General features: G+C 30.8%; 1 protein-coding gene and 4 non-coding genes across 6 annotated transcripts; all 5 read left to right on the top strand.

Moving 5' to 3' along the window:
- The first annotated feature begins 839 nt into the window (after positions 1 to 839).
- On the top strand, positions 840 to 17,375 carry LOC111315097 (tobamovirus multiplication protein 2A-like). 2 transcript variants are annotated; one of them, XM_089765344.1, is made up of 7 exons: positions 840 to 1,133; positions 13,150 to 13,462; positions 14,613 to 14,712; positions 14,894 to 14,974; positions 15,066 to 15,170; positions 16,084 to 16,293; positions 16,972 to 17,375. In XM_089765344.1, the coding sequence occupies exons 2-7, from the start codon at positions 13,224 to 13,226 to the stop codon at positions 17,077 to 17,079; spliced, it is 843 nt and encodes a 280-aa protein (XP_089621470.1). In that variant the 5' UTR covers positions 840 to 1,133; positions 13,150 to 13,223; the 3' UTR covers positions 17,080 to 17,375. The 2 variants fall into 2 exon arrangements, with proteins under 2 accessions (XP_089621470.1, XP_022772443.1); XM_022916708.2 differs by lacking the exon at positions 840 to 1,133 and adding an exon at positions 12,372 to 12,703.
- Positions 1,088 to 1,165, top strand: LOC149516696 (small nucleolar RNA U61). Its single transcript, XR_016345408.1, has one exon. It is a non-coding gene; the product is annotated as a small nucleolar RNA U61 (small nucleolar RNA).
- LOC149516697 (small nucleolar RNA snoR14) lies at positions 1,264 to 1,351 on the top strand. The gene has a single exon (XR_016345433.1). It is a non-coding gene; the product is annotated as a small nucleolar RNA snoR14 (small nucleolar RNA).
- Positions 1,425 to 1,519, top strand: LOC149516698 (small nucleolar RNA Z101). Its single transcript, XR_016345430.1, has one exon. It is a non-coding gene; the product is annotated as a small nucleolar RNA Z101 (small nucleolar RNA).
- Positions 1,759 to 1,850, top strand: LOC149516699 (small nucleolar RNA Z101). The gene has a single exon (XR_016345431.1). It is a non-coding gene; the product is annotated as a small nucleolar RNA Z101 (small nucleolar RNA).
- Positions 17,376 to 17,551: the final 176 nt, after the last annotated feature.

Consider the following 17,551-nt stretch of genomic DNA (forward strand, 5'->3'; position numbering starts at 1 on the left):
ACATATAGTTCCTGCAACATTAATCTTGATCTACCATCGGTTTTTTTGCTATGCATATTTGAAGTCAATTCGATTTATTAAATCTTGTTATATAAACTTGGCTTTAGTTGGCACTTGGTCTTAGAATGCGGTATGCTTTTGCCCCAAGTTAACTTAGGTTTGCGCGTAAAGCAAATTCTCAAAATCGACAAATTAATGGCTATAATGGCAAAAGAAAAAAAAAGAAAAGGCTATGCAACAAATTAAGAATATGATTTTCGAATTATTATCTTTGAATTGGCTATGCAACATATTAAATACCTTTATAATATGACTCTAACTCTGGAATAATTGTATTGGAAAAATATTTTCAAATAAATAGAAAGTGGAATTGCATATGTTAATATTTGGCTTGTTGTAGATTGAAATAAATATCTGAATTTATAATTATTTTTAGGACTCATTGCGAGTTTTTTTTTTTTTTATAAGATAATAATGTTATGTTTGGTATATAAGATTATAATAGGATAAAATAATATAATATTATAAATAAGATTATATTAAAAAATATCATTTTATTTTATGTTTGATATATGTAAAGTTAAGATAAAATAATTTATTTATTAGTTAAAATTTTTTTTTTCAAGATTTATAGAATTTAAATTATAATAAAACATATAAATTTTTAAGAATATAATAAAACATATAAATTTAATCTCATGAATTAAAATTAATTTTTTATTTTTTTAAAAAATAAAATTATTCTATTAACATAATATATCTAATCTTTTCAATAATATAATTATTTTATTTAAATACAAAATAAATATGTGATGAATAATTAGTATTCAACTAATCTTATGTGTCAAATGTAACGGATTAGGAACCCTAAAAGCCATAAGTTATTTTTTATTATTATTATTTTTTTATAAAACTAATTGAAATTTCTTATTTGCCGCATTTTTTAAAGGGCTGCTAGGGTTTCTATCTGCAGCTATAAATACTCTTTTCGCTGCGCGGCTTCATCCACTTTTCGTCAACGATATAACGCCGTCTCTCGAAATTTTTCTCGACGAAGAAATGTTTTTCTTTTGTGTCGCAAAAGTAATTGCCGTGATGAACATTATCGTGTACCAGAGGAGTCTCCCGTGACGGTAACACAATCCCTCTAGGAAGTTCTGAGCTTACCCTTTTTCTATTTTTGTTTTAGCATTTTTGAATTATTTTAAATGGGATTTTCTTTTTTTTTTAATATATATAAGAAAAAAATGGGGAGAAGTAAAATTGATGTGATGATAGAAATTCAATGGTCTGTCAATCCACTGATCTAACAGTTTGATGTTACAATGAAGTTCTGACAGGTTCTGATCAGTTTTTATTCCTCCCTATTTTCTGGATTTGCTAGATAAAAATTTATGCTTTGGACTTGTTTTACTTAATTCTGCTCTGGGCATGTGATGAATCTCATTTTTAATGGGTAATTTGCGTCTGAATCAGTCTTTCCTTGATGCTAATTCACCTTGGAGACCTGATGCCCACTTTTTCAGTGTATTCGGAAGCATAATTTTTTTAGCAATTGAACCCCGATCTTATGCTTTGCTCTCTGATTCCTTTTAAGTTATTAATCATGTCTTAGGTACTATCATAGCATAGTGGTAAAGGCATTTGGGGTTGGGCTAAGATTTGAGTTCGTTCCATCATTTTCTAAGTAATGATTGAACTGCATTAGCTATTGATAGAACCTTTTCTCTGTGCTAAATCATCAATTCAACTAATCTTTTAGGGCAACTGATGAATTTCCATTTTTAATGGGTAATTTGCGTCTGATAATCGTTTGCTGATGCTATCACCATGGAGACCTGATGCCCTTTTCTTGCATTAATGTTTTTAGTTAAACATTTTATAATCGTCGTGAATGCTTTCCTTTTTAATCATTATGTTGTGCTTTGGTGTTTTCAATTTGAGTTGTTTCAGATTTCTCATTCAGTATATGAAACAAGTCCCTGTAAATTGAATGCTTCCAAAATTTTCGCCAGATATGCTGGAACTTGAATTGTGCATTGAGCCATTATGAAAGAGCTCACCCTTTTGAAAGAGGTAGAAATAAAAACTTAAAGCAACTAGACAGTAATAATATACAGATGGAGATTAAGGCATGATCAAGGAATAGAACCTATACTCAAAAAGCATCACTGTTCCTCTAGCTTAAGGGAAAAAAAAAGAAAAGAATGTTAGTCTCTATACATTCACACCACCATAAAGTCAAGTTTTAAAGCTGTTGTTAGATGCACACCACATGGTCTGACTCATACATTCACAAATTACTTGATACTACTGTTATCTCTTGATTGCAAATTAAGCTTGCATATTTGTTGTATGCCACAATATTGATATCCTGATATGGTGTCTTGTAACCCATTTCCAGAAGAAGACACATTTCTTTCATCTCATTGAGTTATTTGGTAAATCCTGCATCTGGAATAATCCATGTATTTAGACATATATTCAGGTTTATAACAAGACTCATCCAACAATGGATCTAAACTCCTGGTGTATGCTTTTTCATCGTAACACATTGGCTGCAACTTTGTTCAGAATTTTAGCACAGAGAGGACAGTCAATTGTTAAGGTTGATTACCTGTTTTCTGCTAAAGTTCTAACTCTCCATTTTCATTAAAGAAAATCTCAGGATAGACTGTTGTTGTGCTAACAATGAGAGCCCTTTGCAACTTTTGATGGTCGAAAACTCAACTTGGACTAAAAACATTGAACTCATAGGTGGATGAGCTTGTTGGGAATAATAATTCAAATCTCATAAGAGATTTGTTTGAAATTTATCAGATATTATTTGATGGACGAAAAAATTTGCAAAAGAATAATTCTAAGAAAAAAAAGATTTTTAATAGGTAAGTTTAATTTTCAAGAGAATAATTTTAAAAGGAAATGAATTTTTAATAGTCAAGTTTGACTTATAATAGAAGAATTTTAAAAGAAGAGAGATTATTAATGGACAAGTTTAACTTATAAGAAAAAAATTTTAAGAAGAGAAAAATTTTTAATTGGTAAGTTTGTATGATTATAAATATGTGAAATTTTTACAGGATTAGGTATTAGAAAAAGATATAAGAGAGATACGATTTTGTGAGATAAACACTTCATAAGAGTATTGGAGTTTTATGTTTTATGGGTGTGTATGTTTGTTTGTGAGTGGATTAAAGGAGACTGAAATGATCCACCCTGGTATGATGTATGGGAGCATATAGATATGTGTTTGGTTATGTTAAAATGATGCACAAGAGTTTGGGTTTGAGTTTGTATTTGTTTGAGTTGAGAATATTTCATAGGATTAGAGGAGATTGGGAATGTCTTAAAGAGTATTGATTATTAATGAGGTTGATGATTTGATGTATGTTTGTAATTTTTGTAACTAGTGAATCTTATTTTTCATTCGTAGACGTAGGTTAATTGGATCGAATCACGTTAAATTGTTATCTCTTGTTTGTTTGATTTCGCTTCCGTTGATGTTATTGAATTGGAAGCTTTTAGTTTAACAAATGATATTAGAGCTATGGTGTTCCCTAATATGTGGTATCAGAGTTGAAGGTTTGAAATGTGAGAAGAGTTGAAGATTCAAGATGTAAAAAGAGTCGAAGATTCAAGATGTAAAAAAAGTCGAAGATTCGAGAGGTGGAAAAGTTGAAAGATTTAAAATGTAGAAAGTACATGGTTTGAGACATGAGAATAAGCAAGTCCAGAAGAGCTCAATTCAAGAGAAGAGTTCGAGTTTAAGTTTTGAAGATTGAAGATTTGTTTGTATGAAGTGTGAAGATACAAGAGAAGAGAAGATGATTGTGAAACTTTTATTGCATGTGAAGTCAAGCATGTTTAGCATGAAGACAGATGATTGATGAAATTTGAGTTAAAGTGAAGATTGTTAGGAATAATGACTCAAATCTCATAAGAGATTTGTTTAAGATTTATTAGAGATTGGTTTGAGATTTGTCAGATATTACTTAATGGATAAAAAAACTTGTAAAAGAAGAATTTTAAGAGAAAGATGATTTTTAATAGGTAAGTTTGACTTGCAAGAGAATAATTCTAAAAGAAAATAGATTTTTAATAGGCAAGTTTAACTTATAAAAGAAAAATTCTAAGAGGAGAAGGATTTTTAATAGGCAAATTTATATGGTTATAAATATGTAAAATCTCTATAGGGTTAGGTATGAGAAAAAGATATAAGAGAGTTGTAGGATTTTGTAGGATAAACACTTCATAGGAGTATTGGGACTCTACGTCTTATGGATGTGTATGTTTGTTTGTGAATGGACTAGAGCTTTATGTCTTATAGGTGTATATGTTTGTTTGTGAGTGGATTAGAGGAGATTGAGAGGGTCCACATAGGTATGATGTATGAAAGTATATGAAAGTATATGGGTATGTGTTTGGTTATATTGAAAGCAATGCATAAGGGTTTGAGTTTGTGCTTGTTTGGGTTGAAAATACTTCATAGCACTAGAAGAGATTGAGAGTGTCTTATGAGTATTGATTGTTGAGTGAGGTTGATGATTTGATGTATGTTTGTAATTCTTTACAACTAGTGGATCTTATTTCTCATCCGTGGATGTAGGTTAATTGGATCGAATAACGTTAAATTATTGTTTCTTTTGTGTTTGATTTATTGTTTGATTTTGTTTCTGTTGGTGTGATTGATTGGAGGTTTTTAGTCTAACAAAGCTAAGAGCTTTATTTCTGCTCGATTACAACAAATATGTTTTATGCCTTTTTTAGATTTTACAATCACACCTATCAAGGGAAGGAAGAATAAACATCATAAGCAATTGAATAGTGTGTAACTTTATAAATAATCAGTTGATATTGTGCCCGATGTTGGGTTTCCAGAAACCTAACTTTTACAGGATCTCTTCTTCTCCCCATCTTTAGGGATCTCTCCAACATATCTATCAGAATTAATTTCATACTTGTGGGTCGGGGGAAAGTCTATTACCCTTTTTTTTCGTCCATCAAAGACATGCCTGTTACGCGGTTCTTTATAAAGCTGTGGCACAGAATTAAAGCCATTAACTCGATCTCATCAAAATTGTATAAATTGAAGAAAAGAACACTACGGATATGCCACCTCAGAAGAAAGAGAACTTGGTGTGCCAATTGAAGACAATTAACAACCATATCCAGAAAACTTAAACCAAATACTTATCAGTTTTTCACTGAAAAAATTGCCATGATTCGACTTACTTCTGGTTCAAATTAGTATGATGCCACTGGTGAATTCAGGATTTCATTAAGAGGATTAAACTAAATAACAATTATAATTTGAAATTTTTTACCTGGCATACAATATGTTATCATTTTAAGTTACAAAAATTTTAAGTAAAATATGGCATTTTATTTTATAATGTAATCATAAACAAGATATAAAAAATTTTAAGTATTGAAATAAAAATATATATAACTATTTAAAATGGAAAAAATTAAAAAAATTTTAGTTAAAATTGTGCAGGATGATCTTTTATAAAAAAATTAAATTAAATTGAAAAGTCTTAACAAATTTTCTTACAATATAGATAACAAAATTAAGATTTTTCTCTCAATAAATATTTATAATTTTTTTAGATTTAAAATTAAAAAGAATTTATAATTTACTATTAATGATTTCAAAAGCGGAAGATAAGATGTAGTGATTTTATCATAAAAGAAGTTATAATCGCTCTTTGCATCGTCATTATAATTGGGTATGTAAGAAAATAAGAATGCACCTTCTTTTGTAATAACTATACGGATTTGGCTTTAAGTTTAAGTTTTTAAGGAATAAGACTTAGTGATGGTTCAAGCTTTTAAGGAGTAAGATTTAGTGTGGAATTCAGTTTTTTGGAAAATAAAATGTGTCTCTTTCTGTTCTATTAATCTCACATTTTTTATTTTTTATTTTTGTTAAACTTTTTTAAATAATTTTGACTTTTTAATGTGAATCATATTTAACAAACACATTTATTTTTAAAATTTTTAATGAGAACTAAACTATAAATATTAATACTTTTTATAAATTAATTAGAATTTAAATATTGATTTTTTCTGTCTTAAAAGTTTTTTTTTTTTAAATTACAAGTATAAATTACAATTATAATTTAGTATTACATAATTGAATAATTAAACAAATAAACTAATCAACAAATTAGAACAAAATCAGACAAATTTAACATAAAATTAAAACAAATTCACATATTATAAAATTTAAACATGAAATCTCAAAATTTTAGACATTTATTATCACTAAAAACAATTTTTTTATTTTTTAGGGAGACCATTTTTAATTTAAAAAAAAAAAACTCTTATGAATTATATATATTATATGAATATGTAATAGAGGGTTTTAAAAATCTATGGGGGGAGGGTCGGCATTGCCCCCTCTGGTTTAAACGTCGCTCCGCCAGTGTATGATGCCTTTGTTGATCACAACGCTTTGAAAAATCATTAGAGTTTCTCTTCCCTAACAGGTTTTTTTTTTTTTTTGTGAAGGATAAAATCTAAAGACTAACACACAAGTTGGAGCAAATGATTTTTCAAACCAACTACGTACTGCTATTGTTATTTGTTAGTACTTGTGTTAAGAAATCAATTTCGTTGACATGCTAAAATGATACGACGTTCGTTGACTACTCTTTTGGGCTCCTTCAACTACTTCCACTCACTTCATCCTGCTAATTACCATTGGTTCCAAAACTGGAATATTGGTCGATCATAGCTAGCATTGATTAAGACCAAAGGATCGATGAAACCTACGGGTTCTTACATATTATTCAAGGATAAATTTTTACAATATTTTACAAGAAAAAAGAAAAATAAATACTCATCTAAACTTATTTAATCAAAATAAATTAAACAATAAGTTTTAAAAAGTATTATTCTAACGTATATCATATAACTAATAAAGCCATCAATACATAATAATTATCATTTCAACATATAAACAAGTTTTCAAGGGTCAACAGGCCAACTTAAAAAAGCAAATCAAGCAAATATGCTTCTCATAATTTTGGGGCAAAACATAAAAAGATATTTTAAATTGACAAATTAAGCTAACAGCTCATACAAAACATAAAACAAACTAAGAACACTCTGAGTTGGCAAATGGATATAAAAGTTCATAAAAAAACATAAAACAAGCTAATTAAAGGACATTCCAAGTTCTAACAGCATTCTTCATACATGAACCCCATAACTTTGGTGCACATCTTTCATTTTTTCTTAAAATGTTAAAGAGATTAAAACCTTAATTAGTTGTCAAAAAATACAATAAATATTTTTTAAATGTAAATATTCATAGAAATTAATAATGAAATTACCTCAAAAAGTTCATGCACATTTTTTTAATCAATTACTAGATCTAAGGTAATTTTTGACAAATCTAAAAATATATAAACAAAAAATAACAAAAGTAAGCTTTAAACAAATAAAAAAATAAAAAATAATAATCCTTAAAAAATAAATGATGGTATAAATAAAATATTACCTAAATCCATTTTGTCAAGCTGTATCAAATCATCTTCAGGTTGAAATAAATCAAGATTAGAAGATCTACTTAACCAATCTTGAGCACAAATAAGGGCTTGCATAATTTTAAGAGTTAAAGAGCTCTTATATGCATTAAGCACACGACCACCAGTGCTAAAAGCAGATTCGAAAGCAACTGTGGATATAGAAATTATTAATACATCATAAGCTAGATGGAAAATGATAAGAAATCTATGGCTATTAAGTTTCCATCAAGTTAAAACATCAAAGTCCTCACTATCATCATCATCAGGCTCTTCACTCAAATATTTAGCCAATTTTGATTTATGTTCATCTTTACCATGTTCAATCATATATCTCTTGTACTTGGACTTAAAGCTTTCCTTTTTTTTTGTCATTCCATTTCCACTTTCATCATCGGTGGGTTGTGACATTTGGTTCACTTGACTGCTTTCACCAACTTGCTCAGATTGAGGTTCTAACATTCTTTTGTATTCATTAAACAAGTCTTTTATTGCTTGTTGTACTTTTTTAATCATCAATTAAGCTTCATCAGAAGAATACATTTTCATGAAGCAATATTCAACCAAAGGAAACTTTTTTGAAGGATTAAAGAGAGAAGCAATATAAACCAACATATTCATCTTCTCTATATTTTTTAGATACTTATCATATTTATCCTTCATTCTCTTTGCCATTGCATTCAACTCAACATCAGGATTTAATTGCTATTCTCACAAAGTGAAATAAATATCACATATATAATAAAAAAAAGTATTAGATGTGACGTAAGAAGTACCTGAAACTTTCACGGTGAGATCATAAAATTGTTGTAAGAAAAGGTAAAACTTTCTAATAATTGTCCAATCATTTTGATCGGGTACCCCATCTCCCATCAAAAGCTCACATTTATAATAAGAATCAACATCACCAAATGCATCAAATGCCCTTTCAAACTTTTGAGCTGCATCCAACATCAAATAAGTAGAATTTCATCTAGTGCTAACATCCAAACACAATAAACTTTTACTTTGAATATGTTCATTCACAACACACTCTTTAAACTTAGCTAACTTGGAAGGTGATTGTCTCACATATCTTATTGCTTCTCTAACACGAGTAATTGTTTCATTCATTTCCTTTAATCCATCACAAATAATAAGATTACCAATATGTGCAATGCATCTCAAATGAAGATATTTATCTCCCAAAATACTAGTTCCAGCATTGTTAATTTTTTCTTCAAATATGTAATTACAACATCATTATAACTAGCATTATCAACTGTAACAGTAAAAATCTTATCAATCCCTCAATCACGCAAATATTTTTCAACCGTCTTACCAATAACTTCACCTTTGTGACTAGAAATGGGATAAAAATTTAATATTTTTTGGTTTAGTTTTCAATCTTTGTCTATGAAGTGAGCCGTAAGACACATATAATTAACCCTTTGTAATGAGATCTATGTGTTAGTGGTAAGAGATACTCTTGTGAAAAATGATTTCATGAATTACTTCAAATGAGTCTTTTCATCAATATAAAGCTGATAACAATCCCTAGCAACTGTCCATCATGATGGTACACGAAATCTAGGACATGCAACTAACATGTAATGCCTAAATCCTTCCGACTCCACAAATCTAAATGGCAACTCATTTAGAATGATCATTTTAGCTACAGCTTTTCTAACAGCATCTTGATTAAATTTCCAAGTGCCTAAAGATTCCACTCCTCTTGACGGCCACACCAATTCTATTTGAGTACCATTATCCCCTCTAACACGAGGAAGCTTTTTATAAGAATCCATGTGATTCTTTAAAGCCTTAGTTCCATTCTTTTTAGGATCAGCAAAAAATTTTCTGTCACAATAATTACACCTAGCTTTATCATTACCTTTCTCATTAACAAATTTAGTAAAGTGGTCCCATACCTCTGACCATGGCTTAGATGCTTGTCTCATTACTTTGAAATTTACAGTTTCACTTTTTGTTACATCATCATATGCAAGAAGTTGAAAGGCCAATTGTGTTTAATTAGGTGTAGAATCTAAAATCATATCATTAACTTCATTTGACATCTTCAAAAAAAAAAAAAAACAAGTGATCAAATTACATCCAAACAATAAAAAATAAATAATTAAATTATATTAAAATAATAAATAAAAATAAAATTATATTCAAATAATGAAAAAATAATAAAGTAATAGTCACACTATTATTGAACACATTGGATATTCAAATAATAAAATAGTTTGTTGATCAAACTATATATTAGTTGCTTATTTTATCAACAAACAATGTAAGTGTCTAGCATAGTTTAGGCTAAATTATTTTAGCTTTTAATTTAAGTATCTAGCATAATTTAGATTAATTGTTGCTAGATCTAGTAAGGAAGTTAAAACTTAAAAGTGCTAGATCTCTGACAATAGATTTCTTTAAAATCTTTATTCCCGAATAGTTGTGTTTTAAACTTATTTCTCTATGTGGGGTACTTTAAGCCATATCATTACCATGTTGCCATACCAATATTTTTTTAACATTGAACAAAACATTTCTTCTTCAATTTCAATGTAAAAGCTTTACTCTTTTCTTTCAACCATAAACTACGCTTATTTTTACAAAATTCCAAACCCAAAGAATCTCAAATCCCAACTTTTAAGCTCTCTTCTTCTATCTCCAATAAGCCCGATGCCAAGAAAGCAAGAATGAGCCCTCCTATGTATCTCCCTTACTGGCCTCTTCTTTTAAATTGAATTAAAACCCGTTTCGACACTTTGTAGTAGGAGAGTTTTTTTTTAGTTTTTGATGGAAGAAAATTATGGCAGCTTTAATGCTTGGAGGTTCAAGATGGGTTGAATCAGAGGTTGTTGCAAAAGAGTTTTCTTAATAATGTGAGCAATCTAAACAATATATTGACTGAAAATGGTGGTGATGGGTGACACTCAATAGGGTAGACTGGAAGTGGTAGTGATAGGCCACAATGATGCTAGATTGGTTAAAATAGAGTAGCCAAAGTGAGCCTGCTGAGGAGTTGGAAGCAACGAAAGCTAATACAAATTAGTATAGAAAGACTCTTTTTCTTGTAGTCTTGAAAGATAAAATCGCAAACCATTTCCCCAAAGCATCTCTGATAAAACCTCCCGCACCCTTACACATTCTGCTAAAGCCCAAGAAAGAAAATGGGGCTTCTATTTCATTCTGTTAAAGGTACTGAAAAACATTAGCAAAAAAAAAAAAAAGCTTCATTTCATTACTGTAGGCACACCCTGGGGCTGGGGTTTGGGTTGTCACCTTTTATGCTTTAGCTTAGACATATAGGAAGAATACAGCTCTAAACAAAGACATAGTGTCATGCTAAAAGAAAAAACAAAGGTTATTAGGATTTAAGAACTTACGATGGCATCTCGGACAGATCAATCTCTACAACTGTCTGATCTTGTGCAGCAAATTAAAGGGAGAAAGAGATTAAGAGGCAAGCAACCAAGTAAGAGAGTAAGAGGGAGGCAAAGATGCAAGAGACTGAGGGAGAGCAAACTACAAAGAGCAGAGGCACGGTAAGATGCAACAGATTGAGGGGACCAAAGAGTAGAAAAGGGAAACGACGTGGGTGGGTGAATTAAAAAAAGTAAGTTAAATTTAGATTTTTTTTAAAAGAATTTACATATTTATCCTTAGTTATTATAAGATCGATTAATTCTATTATCAATTTTAAAAATCGATAACCGATCGATTTAACTAATTTAATCGATCTTAAAATCGATTACAACCGAAAATCAATTAAACCGAATCAAAATAATCATATTTCATTATTTTAATCAATTAAATCGATTTGATCCGATTTATGCTCACCCCTAAAAGTACCATATTCTCACACTCTCTGGTTTCTATCACGTTTCTATCACGTGGACAATTGTTTTTGTTTCTCATTTTTAATAAATTATAAATAGTTTAACACAAATTGATGAATTTTGTACGTACGTCAACGATCCATCCGACCCTACAAATTACTTGAAAAATACTAAAAAACAAAGGTGAATGGATAACGGCGATGTGTCGAAGCATCCAATGGGGTAGGTTGGGATTTGGTATCAATCAGCCAACTTCACCTTCTTGACCGTTAGTTGGCGTCTTGAACGACCGTTACTGTCCCTTCAAGCATATATTCTCCCGCCAAATTTTCCCTTGGGCCTTTGCTCCAAATATCAAGATATACATAGTTTTTTTTTTTTTAAAATAAATGTCTCAATTTTTTTTTAACAAACAATATCCGTTGAAATCTGAAAACTAGACTTAATAAATATTATTTTTAAAAAAAAAATTATATAAATTAATTGAGTTAAATATTGAAATAAATATCTCATAATTTAAAAATAAAAAAATTAAAATTAAAATAAAATTAAAATTTATTAAATATCACCTTTTAAAATAATTATAAGAATTAATTAAATTAAATATGAATTTAAATGTTTTTGCTCTTGAATGTACTATCTAATAATAATTAGATTCTAATAAATTATGCTAATCTACTAATGTTGGAAAAAAGAACTCGTACAACCTTAATTTTAATTAAGGTTTAACACTTTGAAAGTGGATTAATGATGACATAAATATTAGATGCTTCTATCAAATTAGAAATAAGAAAAATTATTTGATGCATTGATAGGAAAAATTTTTAATTTTAAAATTAAAATGTTAATATATATTTCTTAAATTAATTTTTTAAAAATAATAGTAATAAATATATGTCACCATTTTAATTTTTTTTATTAAATTAAAAAATTATAATGTTAATGTATTTAATAATTTCTCTACCAAAAAAATCCAAGATAAAGAAACGTAATCTTAACTTTCTTTTCCTCAACAACTCCTTTGCAAGTATTCTTTCCTCTCACAAAATTCTTGAATATTAAGGGTTTGAACTTGGAATTGATTTGGGCACTACCACGGAATGACTTTAATACCCCACCGCCGTTAACCGAAGGGGGTTATAATAGCATTTTGGCAAGAGGAATCAAACGGAAGAAAAGGAGTGGAAATAGCAAAAGTGCGAAAAACCGTCCTTATTTTTCCCAACCCCTGAATCTCTCCTTCTCTATTTCCACAAAATCATCTCAGAAAAAAAAAATTATTATCATTATTTTGTTGCTATTACTTAAAATCAAGCTCGCAATCGAAACCCTCATTTGAAAATCGTAAGTGCTTGATTCAGTACATTTCTTTTTAATGCGATCTAAGCTAGAAATTATATTTTTTTAAAGCATTGGATTGGTTTTGATTTGACTTGTAAAGTTAAGTGTAAATTTTGTCTATTATTTCTGCTTACATTGCATTAATAAGATGATTTGATTAAGCAATTATTTTGGATTTGATGGTACCAAGAATTCAAAAAACCCAGTTTTGATTCCTAGGAAAGCGCAGGAAAAAACCTTGAATTTTTTGTTAATTTTAAAAAAAATTATTCTTTTTTTTGTTTTTTTATATAAAATAAGTTATCTTTTTCTTTCTTTTTTATCAGCAAAAATTTGTAAAATAGTTTGTTATTATTATTTTTTCAGATACCCTTTTCCAATATTCATGCATTTGTTGGTTCATTTATTGATATAAATTGTAAATATGGGTTTCCTTTTTTCTTTTGAAGGTAATTTACAAGTTGATGAAATAGATACTCATTAGAACTGTAATAGAAAGGATCAACAAATATCATTATTGGGGATGGCTTGTAGAGGATTCTTAGAATGCTTGTTGAAGCTCTTGAACTTGTTGATGACTCTTGTTGGTTTGGCAATGGTTGGGTATGGGATCTACTTGTTTGTTGAGTATACAAAATCTGCCGCTGCTGCCATGCTTTTGTTACCTGTGGGTAGTGATCAAAATTTGATACAGCTCGGTCGGCCCATGCTCATGTCAGTGTCTCCTTCGTCTAGTATTTTTGATAGTCTGCCAAAAGCATGGTATGAATTCTCAACATTTGCCTATAATTTGATATTGTGTTTCTTATTTCTTTAGTAGTTTAGCCATGCTTGCATCAGTTGAACTCAAAATGTGGCTGTGTAGAATTTGAAAAATTGCACTTTTCTTTAGCCAAATTTCTATCTGTAATGTAACTTTGACTTACTGGCTTTGAATTTGAGCCATACTGGCTTGAATGAATTCTGCTTCCAAGATCCCCATAATGCTTACTGGTGGGGTTGTTTTACTTGTTATACACCGTTACCCAATGGGTTCGATGCAATAAGTGGAATGTGATTTGGTATTTCCTAGTAGGCATGCTAGTCTTGACATTTGTACCAGAATAGCTTAAAGCTAGGGCAGTTCCAAGGCAGTGAGGTAGCAATGCTGACCATTCTTTTTATCTGTTTTCTATAATTCATCCAAGAAAGAGCTCAAGCATGTGTTGATAATTTTGGGTTGAGACTGAGTTGATCTTGATTCAAAGTTTAGGGATATTTCTATCCGTAACATAACTTTGACTCACTGCCCTGGAATTTGAGCCATACTGGCTTGGATGAATTCTGCTTCCAAGATCCCCATAATGCTCACTGGTGGGGTTGTTTTACTTGTTATACACTGGTACCTAATGGGTTGGAGGCAATTAGTGGAATGTGATTTGGTATTTCCTTGTAGGCATGCCAGTCTTGACATTTGTACCACAATAGCTTAAAGCTAGGGCAGTTCCAAGGCAGTGAGATAGCAATGCTAACCATTCTTTTTGTCTGGATTTTCTATAATTCATGCAAGAAAGAGCTCAAGCATGTGTTGATAATTTTGGGTTGAGACTGAGTTGATCTTGATTCAAAGTTCAAGGCCAGCTAAGCTGAGCTTGAGCAGCTGTAATTTGTGTGTTTTCTTCTATCACATATTATGCTTTCTAGTTCATGACATGTCAGCCATTTGTTTTCTTATGGTCATGTGTATTGTTGAAGGATCTTATGCTGATTTTTAGATGTATTTATGCTTGTTTCTGAACATATATATGAATTTCAATAGGAATTTGAGTGTTAATTTGAGTTCGACTCTCCAATTTCTGTTCCACTTACAATTCATGAATGAATTTTCTGCATGTTCTCTTGTGTTTTAACTGTCCAATTTCTAATTTTGCAGGTTTATATATTTATTTATTGGAGTAGGTGTGGTTCTCTTTGTTATATCTTGTTTTGGTTGTATCGGAGCTGCAACGCGGAATTTATGCTGCTTGACTTGTGTATCCTAATTACTTGTTTGATGTTTTTCAAAGTGGCAATGATGATGTCACATAGATATCATGTAGCACAATAACAACATTATAATCTAGTAATTCATAAAAAGGTAATTTTTTAGTCCCTGTTCCTCTCGAATAAATTTTCTTCTCTTTCATGGTGATTGGTTTCCTTAAGGCAACATAGTATTCAGTGTTGGTGATCTTGTTGATCTTGGTGGAGCTGGGATGTGCAGCTTTCATATTCTTCGACAAAAGCTGGAAAGATGTAAGTATTGTGTACCTTTTGGTCCCTTCCTCCCCTCCTATTCAATTGAAGGTAGTGTGCTTGGTTATCTAATTAGTGCTAATTTCTTTAGGAACTTCCTACAGATAAAACAGGAGATTTTGATATGATATATCAATTTCTGGAAGAAAACTGGAGTATTGTCAAATGGGTTGCTCTTGGAATTGTTATCTTAGAGGTAAGTGTAATGTGACTTTGCTCTTAATCCTGAGGACTTAAAAGATTACTTCATATGCATGCACACTCACGTTCATTCACATGCAAAAAACTGAGCAGCAATCAGATAGACTGAGAGTGGTTAAATAAATGAAGTTACTTTTTAACACCAGGATTTCCCCTTTGACTCCTACTCATTTAGAACATGCAAATTACTTTCTTTTTTTTTAATTCTGGGCACTTGCAATTTGTTTCTTTGTAGTTTCATTTAGCTTTTGGAAATATGACAGGATTCTTTGCGATAACAATGCCCAGAATAGTGTTGGACTTCTTATTCTCACTTATCAGATATGATTTGGCTGTGGATGTCTATCTGTGGCAAATATATCCAGCATACAAAAAGAGATATGATCTTATTTAAATGCCATAATCAAAGCTAAAAGTTGAAAAGCATTCAATTTAAACGTACTAAGGGAAGTTGAAAACTTCATCAACTATCATTAATGGGGAATGTTGCATGTTCCTTTCTATTCAGTTTGGAATATGGTTAAGCACTTAAGCTGACTGTATATGACATTATTTTAGTGCTAGATAACTCAGGAGACTGTCATTTGGAGAAACTGTTGGGTTATGATTCACCAAGCCAAAGTCAGTTGATAAATTGCATTGCACAATACTTTAGATGCATGATGATGTGCTTTATGCCTTTGTTTTCTGCTGGATGATAATGGCACAGAAATGAATGGATGAAATTCTGATATTTTCTGCTTTGAACTAATGTCACTTTGCTTTGATGCTGCTTATGCATAAAAAAAAAAGCCTTTAATTAATTGAAAACTGACACTGATTTCTCTCTTAGAATAACATCTAGTTTGGTATAATTTCTGTGGGCGTTAATACTACTGATTTGGTTCGAAATCAACTTGAACTTGCAGGCTGTCACTTTCTTTTTAGCCCTTCTGGTTAGGGCTGCCAATAGACCTGCTGATTATGACAGTGATGATGAGTTCATTGCACCAAGGCAACAAATCAGACAGCCTTTGATCAACAGACCACCAGTTCCAGCTACAGATGTATCTGTTGCTGGTAGCCATGAACAACGGCCCAGCAGAAATGATGCTTGGAGTACACGTATGAGAGAAAAGGTGCTTTAGGTTCCATCAGTTCCTTCTCTTTGATCTATAGACATACGGTTGTCCTGTCTGGTAATGTTTTGCTTAGACCAATTATTACATCGTACTACCATGATTTTACTGAGATTTGGAATCTTGACGTTGAATTAAATAATCTGCTAAACATCAAGCATTTAGGATTATTATGTAAATTTGTATTCTAAAATCTTGAATCAAATGTTTCATTTACTAAATGAATGTTGTTTCTATAGCGGATATTGTCTACCTTATATTAAATAAAAAGGAACATCTTAAAAACACTTATTTCTTTAGGTAAAGTTCTAAACATTTTTGCAATTCTTGGTATGTATTTGCTACTAAAGTTATTTTCTAGTTGCCTGTGGCACAAACCAAACATCTAGTGAATGTTCTGACTGTTACTCTGATCAGTCAGATTCTTAAATGCCCAAGTGCATAGATTTTACTATATTTATATTGTCTGTTGTGGTGCACTCTGATATAATAGATACCTTGACTACTGTTTTAGATGGTCAGATTGGACAGCCCGCCACCCCCATCCCACCACCACCTCCCTTTTGCTTCTATTTCAGCATTTTGTTCTCCTTATTGTTTTCCTCGTCTCATCCTTTTTCTCTCAACCTTTTGCCTAGTTTGTTGCTCTAATATTGTTTTTGACTGGATGTATATTAGTACGGGCTGAATACGGCTGAGTTCACATACAACCCTTCGGAGTCAAACAGGTACCAGCAGGTGGCCCCACAACCAGCAGAAGAAAGGAGCCGTTGCACCATTATGTGATGATAATCTGGGTTGTGTGGAAATCTTGATTTGGTTGGCTTCCGAATATGATCACAATGACCATGGAATGACAGCTTCAAATTTTCAGATGGCAGTCTTGTTTCTTATTTGTTTAGTTTGTATACAGTACACAATTTTCAGGAGCTTTATGTGTTCCCCACTCATTTCTCTCATTGATTTCTTTAGAGAACAAATGTTTTCCAAATGCATAACCAATTTGTGTGTAGAATTGGACTGGTACAATACGATTTGGCAATGAGTTGAAGCTGAGCTTAAGATTCAAAATGTTTTTTCAATTATGAAGTCATTAAACATTGGGATTAAAGTTGACATGAAGTAGCTGACCATTGATATCATATGATGGGCACGAATCCTGAGCCAAATGCAACTCTGCCCTTTATTTATCTGTTCCTTCTCATGTGATGAAAGGCATTATGCAGTAAAATTGATAATCAAGTGATCTTATCGATTT

This window comes from Durio zibethinus, chromosome 9 (assembly GCF_047325235.1).
Source record: "Durio zibethinus cultivar Kanyao isolate XHJ-2024 chromosome 9, ASM4732523v1, whole genome shotgun sequence".
NCBI classification, from domain to species: Eukaryota; Viridiplantae; Streptophyta; class Magnoliopsida; order Malvales; family Malvaceae; genus Durio; species Durio zibethinus.